Source organism: Sinocyclocheilus anshuiensis, unplaced genomic scaffold (assembly GCF_001515605.1).
Source record: "Sinocyclocheilus anshuiensis isolate Anshui unplaced genomic scaffold, SAMN03320099.WGS_v1.1 scaffold712, whole genome shotgun sequence".
Classification (NCBI taxonomy): Eukaryota; Metazoa; Chordata; class Actinopteri; order Cypriniformes; family Cyprinidae; genus Sinocyclocheilus; species Sinocyclocheilus anshuiensis.
Genome location: NW_015555749.1, coordinates 140636 through 154954, shown reverse-complemented (window position 1 = coordinate 154954; position 14319 = coordinate 140636). Strand labels below are relative to the sequence as shown.

The window sequence follows — 14319 nt, the reverse complement described above, 5'->3', positions numbered from 1 at the left end:
ATGCTATTCCTAAAGGAGAATTTATTCATTATTTACATATAAAGGAGGTAATCAGGAATAAAATAAATATTAATTACAATACGCTTCAACCTTCTGCATTTGTCACTCAGATCAGTTCAGTTTCACCTTCGTTATCTACATTATATAAATTAATACTTAATATAGATATGTTGATGTACCTACCTACTGAAAAATGGGACTCAGATTTATCTCTTTCCCAGGATTTTAATGTGTAGGCACAAATTTGTAAAACTATAGAAAACATTAAATGGGTTTTATCAATTCATCTGTGTCCAATGTAATTTCGGTAGTATAGATACTTACCTCCACTCCTTATGGTATTGTAGTCCTGTTCAGAATGTTTGGTTGGGGGTTATAGAGAAATTGCATATTGTATTTGGGATTGAAATACCATTGTCTCCTTCTTTCTGTTTGTTAGGATTATTTTCGAAGACTGATGTTGCTCCACATTATGTACAATTAGCTTACATTGCTCTAATTCTAGCTAAAACAAACAAAAGCTATATTCTCCAGCATTGGAAAACTAAGCAGTAATTAAATATTAACTATTGGTTAAATTTATTATTAGAATACATGGTAATGGAAAGGATGGCTGCTGTAGCTAGGAAGAATATCAGATCTTATGTGGAAATGTGGTCATCCTTTATTAGTTTTTTTGGAGTGAAGGAGTGATTAATTTATATTGTGTGGGGTTTTTTTCTTCCCTTTTCCCCTTCTTGTGTGTGAAAATAATATTAGGTATTTAAAAGAATCTGTTGAAGGCAGGATTTTATATGGGCTAATCTATGTAACTTTTGTATTATTAAATATATAAAATGCGAATTGTATACTGAGTAACTGGCATCGTGGGGGTTTTTTTCTTCTCCCTTTTGTGTGTGTGCATTATTATATGTCTTTTGTGCATTGGTGTAAAATGTGTTATAATAATAATAATAATAATTTAACTGCCTCTCAAAGGGAAACATGTTTTAAAAAATCCAACATTATAGTATGTTTTTCTTGAAGCCACTACAGTTGAATTCTACGCTCAGGTCAAATAAACAGAATTGAGCAATAATAGCAATAAAAACAGCCTTCCCCTACTAACTACTCCTCAAGGTTATCCATTTATTCAGACTGTTTTATAAAGCCCACAGTTGAACAGCTCTCTGGCATGGCTGTATTCCAATCACAGCTCTCACAGCACTTTTTAACAAAGCTACACACAGCAGCAGAGCACAGCAATTAAAACTCAAAATTGATTTTTTTTTCCCCCCCAATAGATTTTTTTTTTTTTTTAAATGGAGGCCAAGGTGTGGAAAAATCTATTAGAATTACCTATTAGAATTTTAGCAGAAAATACCAAGTAAAGATAATTATCCCATTTACCACAATTTTAAATGAGAAGAGAGAGAGAAAGAGAGAGAGAGAGTAACATTGTGTTACATTTAGTTTTGTAGGTAGAAAAACAAGTGCTAGTCTTTTTACTTACCCTAACCCTAAACCGTAATTTTGATTTGGTTGGTATAATAACATTAAATCTTTTCATTGTTAACGTAATGGTTATGAAATATTCAGGCATTAGAATCAGGCCAGGCTTCACCGTAAAACCCACCCTAAGAGTCCTATGACCCACTTTAAATGTTAAAACAACTTGAATGGAAATAACACCAAAATGCCATCCCATAATGCCCGAATGTCACCACATTTTTACAAAGAATTTCTTGCAATCCAATATGTACCATAAATTTAATCAGCCTTCATTCAGCCCTACTTTATTTTATGCATCTTTAAAAAAACTGTGTCCACTAATACTTTAATAGAGATGTAAAATTTGAACTGCACTGGAATTAGCTGAGAGTGAGCGCTAGTGTATCTGTTTGGTGTCAGTGTCTGAACACGCAGTCCACTACTATCAAACTTGCACATGTCAGACTCAAACAAAGTTTTAAGACTAAACAGCTCAGGTCATTCCCTGAGTAAGACCAGCACTCACAAGCCAACTAGCGTCAAACCGGCTGTAATTCATATAATGACACACATGACGGCTTCCCCTACATGTCATTCAGAAAAGGAATTTGTAAACAAGCACAAATTTGTGAAAAGGAAAACAGATGTTTACCAAGTAGTTCGCACAGTACTTTCAAAGAAAGTAACAATGATAACTTCACAATGAATATTGCCAAAGGAAAACTGCTTTATATGTAGCTTTTCTGGGACTTTCAGAGCTCAGTATAGATGGGGAGGACCGCATTCACTTTTTGAAGAAAAGGATGAGAGGAGGAGAGAAATAAGGATTTGGAGGGGAGGAACGAACAAAACATTTGTTTGTTATCAGAGGACCTCTATCCCAAGGTCTCCCTTGACTCTGGCTGTAGAGCTTCTGACCAGAACGCCTCTTAGAAAGAGATCAGCCTCCCTGCGGCTTCACTAGAACAGACCACTACAACCAGAAAACACCACACAAACAGACTCCTAACGAAGAAGACCAATCAGCCCAGCCCTCACCTGAACATCAGCGGAGCCCAGGAGCTGCTTCAGGACGCTACACTAAAGGCCTCAGTTCACAAACACTGTACAAACCTTTCCACCTGAAAGAGAAGATGATAAAGAGGATGGTCTTGTTGAAGATGCTGTGCTTTAGTCTTGGATGGTTCATGTCACACACAGAAGGCATGTTTGTTGGATCTCATTTCTGCTCATTCAATGGTTCGACTTGTAATTTCTTCTGTCTGGGCAACAACATCCATGAGATGCCAAGACATATACCGGTAAACACCACTTTTGTGTGAGTATAAACACCTAGCTGTTTTGGATGTTGTAGCTATAGTATGTATGTGTTGTTTATTGTTAACTAAAACCATGAAAAATGTTTTCATGAATTGAAATAAAATGTATTAAATATTAGATATTAGATATTAATTCTATAAATAAATAATGAATGCATATTATTATATTATAAATATTAGATAAAAAATAGAAATGTTTCCTTGGCAACTAACTGAAAAAAGTATTACAATTACTCAATTACTAACGTGCAACATTTCTATTTTTTTAATCTAATATTTAATATTATATATTATTATATTATAAATAATTAATATAAATAAATATTAAATATTAGATTAAAAAAAATAGAAATGCTGCCTTGGCAACTAACTGAAAAATGACAACAACTTTAACATAAAAAAATAAAAGTTAAAAAAAGCAAATAACAAATATACTATAAAAAATAAACTAAAAATAAAACTGAAAATATTAAATTAACAGCTAATTCAAAATATGAATAAGCATTATAATAGTATATAAATAATACCAAAATAACACTGATATGGTGATCTCATATGGTAAAATACAAGTATAAAATGTAGGTACATAAATAAGTATAATCACTTTTATTAAAAAATATTATGATTACAAGTTACTATAAAATAGTATTAAAATACAAATAATTAAATAAGACTTTTCGCGTATTGAATACAATTACTTTATTTAGCATTTTTGTAATTAAAAAACAAACTATATTTCATGATATTTTAATCAACTTTTCCTACATTTATTTTAAATAAAAATTATTAAATAAATAAGAATTTTAATGAAACCTAATAAACTTAATGAAAGTGATAAACAACATTCAAAAGCTTGACATTCTAATTAAAAACCTGCGATTCTCAGTGACAATGTTATTGTTCCAGAGCTTGTTATTGTGGTTTGGAGAGAATGTGATTGACAAGTAATACATGTTTCTTTTGTGAGTCCCCAAATATTTTTTGTAATCTTAAGTCTATATCGTCCTTCATACAAATGCTCAAGCCTGACATGGGGGAGTATGTTTTTAATGTCAAATGCTTTTCTTGTATTCCATGAAGTCATTTGTTATTTCAACCAGTCAAAAATAGAGAGGGGTAAACATGACGATGAAATAAAACCATCTTTGGCTCCACAAGCAGGTTAATCAGGATTGTATTTCTGTTTTGAACCGACTGCCAGTCAGTTTAGATAAGGTTGCCCAGCTCAATCTATCTGAAGATGCCCAGCTGGATCAAACATTTCAACCTGACAGGACCTTTGTGCTCTGAGCCTCACTATGACTGTCTGAGCTTTGGGTTAATTACTTTGGCTTCTTTACTTTTCCATTTTGGAAAAAGCACCAAGATCTTTTCAGCTTGTGTGTCTCAGTGTGTCAGACTCTCTACTCGGACTGCAAGAACGAACAGTGCTGTGCTTGATAGGAATAGTTCATGCTGCAGATGTTTTCTCTCTTTATAACTGTAAATATCAAGGCAAATGTCTCTGAAACATTGCACTCTTCTGTAGTGTGTAATTTCTGCACCACTAACAACACCAAACGGACTTACAAAAATAAAAACTTCCTCCATCAGCCATTTAGATAACCCCACCACAAACCCAGTCAGGAACAAATAAGTAAAAATAACAAGGATCAAAACAGTCAAGCTATGATATAACAAAGTTATAGTGATCTTTCATATCTGTATCTCTTGTACCAGCACAATTTACTTACCCGCATGCTTTACAAGGCATTCATGTCCAGAGTGCTTTGTATAATTGTGTTGTCTGCGTTTCTGAGGGATTACAGGAATGAATATCCACAGGGAGAACACACAGACACTAATGACAGCGTGCAATAAGAATTACACAAAAATCTTGACAGTAAATAGATTATTTGCAGTCTGTAAATAGGCTACTGGTAATTGTGTTTCCATTTCTCATAACATTTCGCATCTTGAATGACCTAGTTTCTGCAATGACTCATTCTGCTCATACTAACTTTCATGAGAACCTATTAGATTCCTGAAGTGGAAGATTAGTGTACAAGTTCACAAATATACTTGGAAAGAGTTTTTTTAGAGCATGCACACACACACACACACACACACGCACAGAGAGATACTCCAAATTTAAACCAGCCCAATCTCATGAGAAAATGAAGCTGGTATGCTTGAAAGCATGAATCTGTATAAATTTGTGCAATGTGATTTGTATAGAAACTTATGATTTTTAGAGGGAAAAATTAAGCATGAAAGTCCAGATTCATGCTAATTAGCCACCAATTTGCCAATAGTTACACATTTCCATGAGAGTGTTTTGATTTTAGCAAGTGTTTCTGCTTGGTGTCAACATTATAATGGAATGGAGAAAGACCACTCAATTAAAACATTAGGAGAATTTGTAGTATACTCTCCATTCAAGTAAATAGCAGCTGTGGATGTGCCTATTACCTGGAAATTCTCACCAAAAGGGTTGCAGTGTCTTCTGACTTATTAAATTAGATTCAAATTAAGTGATTGGCGAACTGGTGAAAGCAGGAAAAAAACTGCTATTACTGAAATACACGTGCCGGCTTTGGATTGCTCATACCACATTCACCTCTGAATAGACTGTGCTATTTATAACTATAACACTTTGATGGTAACAAATTGTTGGATGGTGAATCACATCTCTTTTGTCTAATTTTGAGCAGGGAGATCAAACTGACTGAGATCAGCGTGTTTCACCGAGCAGCCCTGTCTGAACTACATAAGCTGAAGAGAATGTGAGTGCAAGGAGTGAAGGACACCAAGCTGTTTACTATTAAAACATGGAAGTGTATTTTCAGCAAGAAACCACATGGAGATTAGAAAGAATCCAATCAATTATTTAAAACCCAGAGAAATTGCTACTGAATGCTCACAACTGTTCTTGGCTTTTGGCTTAGTTTTCAGTTAATGCAAAACCGTATATAAACACATGATATTTAGTCTTGTTTGAATATGTTTAGACTTTGATATGGAACATGATGTTTAACAGTGACCCAAACACATATGTATCACAGTATCAAAATACTGCAAACCTGAGAGAGAGAAATTGACAAGTGTTTTTTTTTTTCGTATTCAGAGATTTTATATATATATATATATATATATATATTCTGTTTTATTCTATGAGGACCCAGTTGCCAGATGGGGGCAGCCATTTTGAAATCACATGACCATTTAGAATATATATATTCTGTTTTATTTATAAATCAGTATTTGTATAGTGATTTGACTTCCCCTATAGGAATAATTCAATAATTTTCTGAAAATGTACTCAACCTCAGGCCATCCAAGATGTAGATGTGTTTGTTTCTTTATCGAAACAGATTTTGCGTTACGTCACTTGCTCACCAGTGGATTCTCTACAGTGAATGGGTGCCGTCAGAATGAGAGTTCAAACAGCTGATAAAAACATCACAATAATACACAAGTAAACCACAAAACTCCAGTCTATCAATTAATATCTTGCGAAGTGAAAAGCTGCATGTTTGTAGGAAACAAATCCATAATTATAGTGTTTTAACTTTAAGCTGTTGCTTCTGGCCAAAATCCCCTAGTAATGTTTCCTCCAGTGAAAAGTCCATCCCCTGTTGTCTTCTCACATTAAAATCCACTGACATATTTGTTTTGAACTGTTTTGGACTGTTTTCAGATGTAAATGGTGCTTGATCTGTGCATATTTCTCTCCTGATTCAGATTTTCACCAGAGAAAGCAATTTTATGGATAGAGGATGTGGATAGATATTTTAGCTAGAAGCGATGATTTGAAGGTCTAAACACCTTACTGATGGGTTTGTTTCACACAGCTTACTGCTTTACAAGATGTTAACTGATGGACTGGAGTCATGTAGATTACTTGTGGATTATTATCAACTGTTTGAACTCTCATTCTGTCGACACCTATGCACTGAAGTTAATCTATTAGTGAGCAAGTGATGTGAAGTGGTGCTAATTTTTTCCAAATCTGTGACACTGAAGAAACAAACTGATCTACATCTTGGATGGCCTAAAGGTGATTACTTTTTCAGTTAATTTTCATATTTGGGTGAATTATTCCTTTAAAGAAATCAAGCAAATAGTGCACATTGTGCATCGTGGTATTTAAGATTTTGTAATCATTTTGTCGTATTGCAATCAGTTTTATAAAGCTTTAGACATAATATCTGTTGCTATATGATTATTATTCTTCTCCTCAGAGTGGTGTCCGAGAATGGTGCTCTTGAGCGAATTGAAGCCTTTGCTTTCTCTAACCTGACAGAGCTACAGGAAATGTATGTTGCTGCCTTACGTGTGGAAATTACATCCAATTACATTCTTGTCAAAACATTTTATTTTAGTGTTTAATTTTAAACCAAAATTTGTAGTAAATAATATGAAACAGATCATTTTTATCTATCTATCTATCTATCTATCTATCTATCTATCTATCTATCTATCTAATCTGACAGAACTATTACAAAATCAAAAAACCTTGTGATGCACAAAGATGCCTTCTGGAGACTTCCAAAGCTACGGTATCTGTGAGTTCTTTTTTGTCTTCATTACTCTTGTCTAGTAAACTCTGAATCGTTGTGGTCTCATGCTGTGGTTCAGCAATTTAAAGCGAGTATATTACAAAGACAAAATACAAATGTCTCTCTGATGTATTACATTCATTAATCTTGTCTGTGTGTGTGTGTTCCTTTAGGACTATATCAAACACTGGTCTTAAAGTCCTGCCTGATTTCTCCAAGATCAACTCTGCTGCTCTTGAATTTCTATTGTAAGCCTCTACTCATGTTGTCACCGTTTTAATGTATGTTTTTACTTGGTTCGGGTGGATTCCTATTAAAAAAGCATACAATTTGTAAATAGTTACAAAGAAATTATCAATATAGTACAGCTGATCTATGTTAAATCTATGCTATATCAAAACTATGTTACAGTGATCTACAAGATAACATGCACATAGATAGGATTCCTAGTAATGCTTTCCTTGGATTGACCAGTGCCACCATAACTGAGCTGTAAGTATGCAACTGTGCGATTGAGTTTTCCCAAAGAGTTATTCTTTATGTGAGGAGTGAATAATATGATGGGCTGTTGAATTATTGAAAAAGCATGCACACACTTAAATTGAATAAAGTTAGTCTTGGAGTACATAACAAAAAATAAACTTAAAAAAGAAAAAAAGTATAACATTGCAGAAAAATTATATGTAATGATTTTTTTTTTCTTCCATACACAAAAATGGAACTTTCAGTTACCAGACTAATTAACACATTAAATTAACACATTTTTACTGTATATACACTACCATTTAAAGTTTTTTTGTCAGTAAGATTTTTTAAAAGAAATTAATACTTTTATTCAGCGCATTAAACTGATCACAAGTGACAGTAAAGACATTTATAACATTACAAAGAAATTATATTTCAGATAAATGCTGTTCTTTTGAACTTTCTATTCATTCAAAGGATCTTAAAAAATGTGTCATGGTTGTCACAAAAAAAAAATATTAAGTAGCACAACTGTAACACTGATGATAATGAGAAATGTTTCTTGAGCACCAAATCAGCCTATTAGAAAGATTTCTGAAGGGTCATGTGACACTGAAGACCGGAGTGATGGCTGGTGAAAATTTTAGTTTTGCCATCACAAGAATAAATTACATTGTAAAATATATTAAAATAGAAAACCTTTATTTCATGACTTCTTTAAAAAAAAAAAAAAAAAAAAAAACTTACCAACCCCAAACTTTTGGAAACTGGTCTAACTTAATGTACTCTTGCAGGAGACTAACAAAGAATGGGATCCATGCGATAGACAGCTATGCATTCAATGGTACCAGAATTGAAAAACTGTGAGTTCTGTTACATCTTTTATATATTCATAAATTAGCATCTCACATAAAACCGCTAATCTTTCATCTAATCCATTTCTCTTTCTTTCTCACAGCTTTCTCATGGGAAACCAGCAGCTGAGTCATATCCACAGATACGCCTTTATAGGAGCTGAAGGCCCCATCGTTCTGTAAGCATGAACAACTCTGACTTTCAACAACAATACAACTCACCAGCTGGAGCACCACACACCCACTCTGTGTCCTCAGGACAAACTCTCACAGCAATGCCTGTATCACTGACACTAACCTCTGTTACCTGGTTTAGTTCAACAACAAGCTAAGTACACCCAATCCTGCATTGGACACTGAAATGGCTGCTGTCATTACAGAGACATCTCACATACTGCTGTCCACACCCTGCCAGAAAACATGCTGCGGACTCTTAAGCTTCTGATGGCTATCTCTGTCTACTCTCTAAAGAGGCTTCCCAGCCTGGAGCTGTTTACTGAGCTCACGCAGGCCAACCTGACCTACCCCAGCCACTGCTGTGCCTTCAAAAACTTCAAGAAGCACAAGTCAGTTACACACTGCTTTAAAAAAAAGTTTATTCTGTCATAATTTACTCATCCTTATATCATTCTAAACCTCTGTGGTTTTCTTTCTTTTACAAAAGGAGACCCCCATGTTAAAACTAACAGCAGAAAAAAAAAATGTTTACAGCCTGGTACAAAAAGTGGTTTTGGTCTATATAGCTAATTTTGCCCTTCATGACAACTGTGAGAGGCGTGATTTTTTTTTATAACTCATCTGTTTCAATTATATTAAACCTTAAAGTTTTGCATAATGAAGGGCGTGGCTGCCAAGATGGGGATGGCTGGCTCCGCCCACTTTAGGCTTCAAAAATGCTCTTCAGAAACCTACGGGTGACGTCACGGACACTACGTCCATGTTTTTATACAGTCTATGGGTTTAATAAGCACTATAGCTAATACAAAAATCTGAACAGCTGTTTGAAAATATGTAAATACTGTTTTTCTTCCTTTCTTCTCTGTGACAAGCAGGGATCAGAAACAGAAAGTTTTGCAGCATTTTGAGTATCGTAATAATTTCTTCTTTTTTTAAGCGCCACCTACTGTCAGAGAGTGAATTTGCATTTTCATTCATCCGGTCTGATTTTTTTTATGCATTGGTCTGAACAGACAAATTACATGCAAAAATTGGACCGAATATTTTTGTAAAACATCCAACACAATCTCATGGCAATGCATAAATATTTAACCTTTTCCCACATTCACCGCGGGGCACCCCTCAAGCGCAGGGCACCAGTTGCACTGCCCTAAGGATGGCCCTGCCTGCTCTAAATTCCAAGTTTTCTAAAGTCAATAAGAGACCAAAAGTTTGTACTGGACTGCTTTTATGATGCGTGTTTGTCATTTTAAGAACTGGTCACCATTCACTTTCATTGTCTGGAAAAGAGACAAAGAGGTTTAAAACAACATGAGGATAAGTAAATGGTGATGGAATATTTTCATTTTCTTGAAAACTCATCTATACACTCATATATTATTTCTGTTTTCACAGGTCTGTGAAGAATCAAATGTGTAACGATTCTGGTGCCCTCCTACAAGAGCCATACTTTTTTGAAGACCACTGTAAGGATGTAATAGAAGTGACCTGCTACCCCACACCAGATGCATTCAACCCCTGCGAGGACATCATGGGTTTTACATTCCTGCGGGTTCTGATCTGGTTCATAAGTATATTGGCCATCGTGGGCAACTGTGCTGTCCTCCTGGTGCTCCTTTCGAGTCGCTACAAACTGACTGTTCCCAGGTTTTTAATGTGCCACCTGGCATTTGCAGACCTTTGCATGGGCATTTACCTGTTGATCATCGCTGCCAAGGACATTCACACACAGTCCCGCTACTACAACTATGGCATCGACTGGCAGACGGGAGCTGGGTGCCATGTGGCAGGCTTCTTCACAGTCTTCTCCAGCGAGCTGTCTGTTTACACTCTGACTGCCATTACCCTGGAGCGCTGGCACACCATCACTTACGCCATGCAGCGGGAACGCCAGATGCGCCTGCGCCATGCCTGTGCAATAATGGCAGCTGGGTGGCTTTTCGCCCTGCTTACTGCTCTGATGCCTGTTTTTGGAGTGAGTAGCTACAAGAAGACCAGCATCTGCCTGCCAATGGATGTAGAAACGGTGATTTCACAAGGTTACGTGGTGCTGTTGCTCCTACTCAATGTAGCTGCTTTTCTAATCGTATGTGTCTGTTATATGCGCATCTACCTTACCGTCCACAATCCCACCTTCGTTCCTGCCAATGCGGACATGCGTATAGCAAAGCGCATGGCTGTGCTCATCTTCACTGACTTCCTGTGTATGGCTCCCATCTCGTTTTTTGCCATCTCCGCAGCCTTAAAACTACCGCTAATCACAGTTTCTCACGCCAAAGTCTTGCTAGTGCTTTTTTACCCCATAAATTCCTGCTCTAACCCGTTTCTCTACGCCTTCTTCACCAAAACCTTCAAGAGGGATTTCTTCATTCTGACTAGCCAATTCGGCTGCTTTAAAACACGTGCGCACATTTACCGCACAGAGATCTCTTCGGGGCAAAACGGAGCCAAGGTGCCTTCACCAAAGACTAGTGATGGAACTCTGTATTCCCTGGGTCACATCGCCCAAGTGTACTGACCACTAACTCAGTCCACCAAAATATGCTGCTTGGAAGCTGAAATGAGGATAAATAAGGAAAAACATGGAATCTGGATATGAAATACTTGAAGGTTTCTACAGTGTGGAATAGGGTAAAGACATCTCATATTGATAGTGATTGACCTCTCAGGTCAAACGATTCAGATGTCTTTAGAAATAATTATACCATTTACAAGACGCTGCTTGATTGACCTTTGATATCCTGATAGGCGTATATCTTTGATATCCTGCATGCATTCATGCACAAAAATTGAGACTAGGTGATATCTTTACTATGAGTAATGTAGATCTTTACATCTTTCAACAAGCATGCAGCATTACTAGCATGCAGCAAATTAATTAATACTTCTGAAATGTACTTGTGGAAAAGTTATCAAATTTAGAGGTATAGTTAGTATAATGAAATTTTTGTCATCATGTACTTATGCTCACATTGTTCCAAACTTGTATGTGTTTTCTTCTGTGGAAAAGAAGGTACTTCATTATTTTTAGGGGGTGTCCATACAATGAAAGTCAGTGGGGTCCAGTGTTGTTTTGGATCACATTGAATTTCACTATATGGCCAAAGACAATTGAAACACTCTTCAGTGTAACATTTGTGATTCAATGGAAGAAGTATAGTCATACAATTTAGGAACATTTGGGTAAATTATGACAGAAATTTTATTCTGTCTATCTATCCCTTTAAGGCTTGCGCTGATACGATACTGGTGGCAAAGGGACAACATGCAAAAAAAAAAACAAAGACAGAAAGAAAGAAATTGTGATCCATGAGGAGTGTATTTGGTATATTTGTTCATTTTTAATAACCAAAAACAGTAGTCATCATTTAAAAAAAATAACAACTACACAATATAAAAACCTCCTGTTCCATTCAAACCGTTTTGTTGTCTGTGTTATTTCAGTTCCCATGTGTGCTGAAACTAAATAGACATTTATAGCCCTTGCCATCGCCCATCTCTTATCACAAATATTTCAGTCCTTTAGCACTGCATGGAATGATTTGTTCAAGGTCACAATAACCTCGCAGGCCAAACGCAGTATGAGAGAGGATCTCAGAGAAAGTATAAGAGTTTTAAGTTGAATGGACTTATGGTACATCTAATAAATCCTTCCCTGGACATCCACAAGTAAGTAAAGCGGAGTGTGATTACATGAACTGAGGCACAATATAAATTCCAAGTTAGGAGAGAGTTTCACTCTCTCCAAGTCTTGACTCTGTTATCTTTGCACCTGCAATAATGTTCAAGCTCAGAGACAGAGAGTGGTTGTTCTGCCTTTTTTTTTTTTTTTCTTTTTGGCGGCAGCAATGTTTGCCTCAGTGTTGGAGTGGAGCGATGGGAGTGTGTGGCAGTTACAGCAGCTGTGCAATACGGCACCTTGAACTCAAACCTCAAATGGGCTGAGGAAGTCCACAAAAAAACGAGGAATCTGTTATGAAGATATGGCTCATGTATCAAGGCCAGGGGTTCAATACCGCAAGTCAAGGGAACAGCGGACTGTGAGGAAGCCACACATAGATAATGCAGAGAGAAGTTACTGCAACCATTATAACTTTTAAATCATTTAAAAAATCTATTTTAGGAGATAATCATTACTTCTAAAAACCCATGCCTGTGGCCTACTTTACATTTTAATTCCTACAGTGAGGACCAAGATTCCGCACAAAATACATGCTTTTTCAATAATTCATGACTATATTAATGTAGCACTGTGAATAATTCTGTATTAAGAACATAAGAACATAATTCAAAATAGTGTTTAGGATTTGTGAATATCAAGTCTATGACTACAACTGAACACTGGATGGCGCTGTAATCCGCCAAAAGCATAAAGCAAGTCATGTATACTTGCATACTACTTACTATTGCTACATAATACAGTGTATATATTCTGTGCACGCCAAGAAGTATGCAAATATTCTGTATGCATAGATTACCCAAGGTGAAAAGTTTACTGTGGAAGAGCATTCCAAAATGCAATGCGCTTGACATGACCTTCCCGTTACAGTGTGATGATCCTGAAAGAATACCAGCTCAGCTGTGATTAACACCTCTTTCTTGACTCATTATTTAATTGGACAAACAAACGTTGACAATTTTACATAAACTGGATAAAAAAAAATGCAATAAAAGCGTTTTTTATTTCTTAGACTATATGGAACTCGCTGAACTAAATATACAACTTAATAAGGTAATCTGACAATGTTGCATAGTAGCTACTGTTTGAAACATTATCCCATTTTAATTTCACTTACCATTTTTCCAAAAAATAGCAATCAGCATACAGCGTATATTCTTGCAGTCATTAAAGGGGTCATATGATGCGATTTAAAATTTTCCTTTCTCTTTGGAGTGTTACAAGCTCTTGGTGCATAAAGAAGATCTGTAAAGTTGCAAAGACTAAAGTCTCAAATCCAAAGAGATATTCTTTATAAAAGTTAAGACTTGTCCATGCCCTCCTAAAACGCCTCATTTAAACACGCCCCCACATGTCTACGTCACTGTGTGGGAAGATTTGCATAACGCCACCCAAATGTTCACGCAAAGAAAGAAGGCGTAACTTTTATTCTCGCTGTAGTATTGTTGCCGCCGCCGCCATGTTGTGGATATGCTGTGTGTTTCATTGTGAAAGCGAAACTACTTTGTTTGGCCTTCCAAAAGAGGACGATATCCGCTTTGTCATCCCTAGAGCTGATCCATGCTGGTCGCTGATGAAAAACATCAACTTCGCGCTGTCAATCGCCGGATCGGCTTTCACCGTGGACGAAGCAGAGTCCAGCCCGGGGTCGTCACACGCAAGCCTCCTTTGTCGAATCCGCCGGGCACCGCTCACTCAAGCCGCTGTGTGTTTCGTTGTGAAAGCGAAACTACTTTGTTTGGCCTTCCAATAATGTCCAATAACATAATGTTTCTATAAAGTGGGGCAGTTCCAACTTTGCAAGGACAGTCTGG

The 14319-nt window shown here is 36.3% G+C and overlaps 1 protein-coding gene across 1 annotated transcript; it reads left to right on the top strand.

Moving 5' to 3' along the window:
* Nucleotides 1-2603: 2603 nt before the first annotated feature.
* LOC107673646 (lutropin-choriogonadotropic hormone receptor-like) lies at nucleotides 2604-11344 on the top strand. The gene is made up of 10 exons (XM_016467328.1): nucleotides 2604-2788; nucleotides 5483-5554; nucleotides 7013-7087; nucleotides 7265-7336; nucleotides 7504-7578; nucleotides 7742-7822; nucleotides 8590-8658; nucleotides 8754-8828; nucleotides 9030-9215; nucleotides 10222-11344. The coding sequence occupies exons 1-10, from the start codon at nucleotides 2604-2606 to the stop codon at nucleotides 11342-11344; spliced, it is 2013 nt and encodes a 670-aa protein (XP_016322814.1).
* The last annotated feature ends 2975 nt before the right edge of the window (nucleotides 11345-14319 follow it).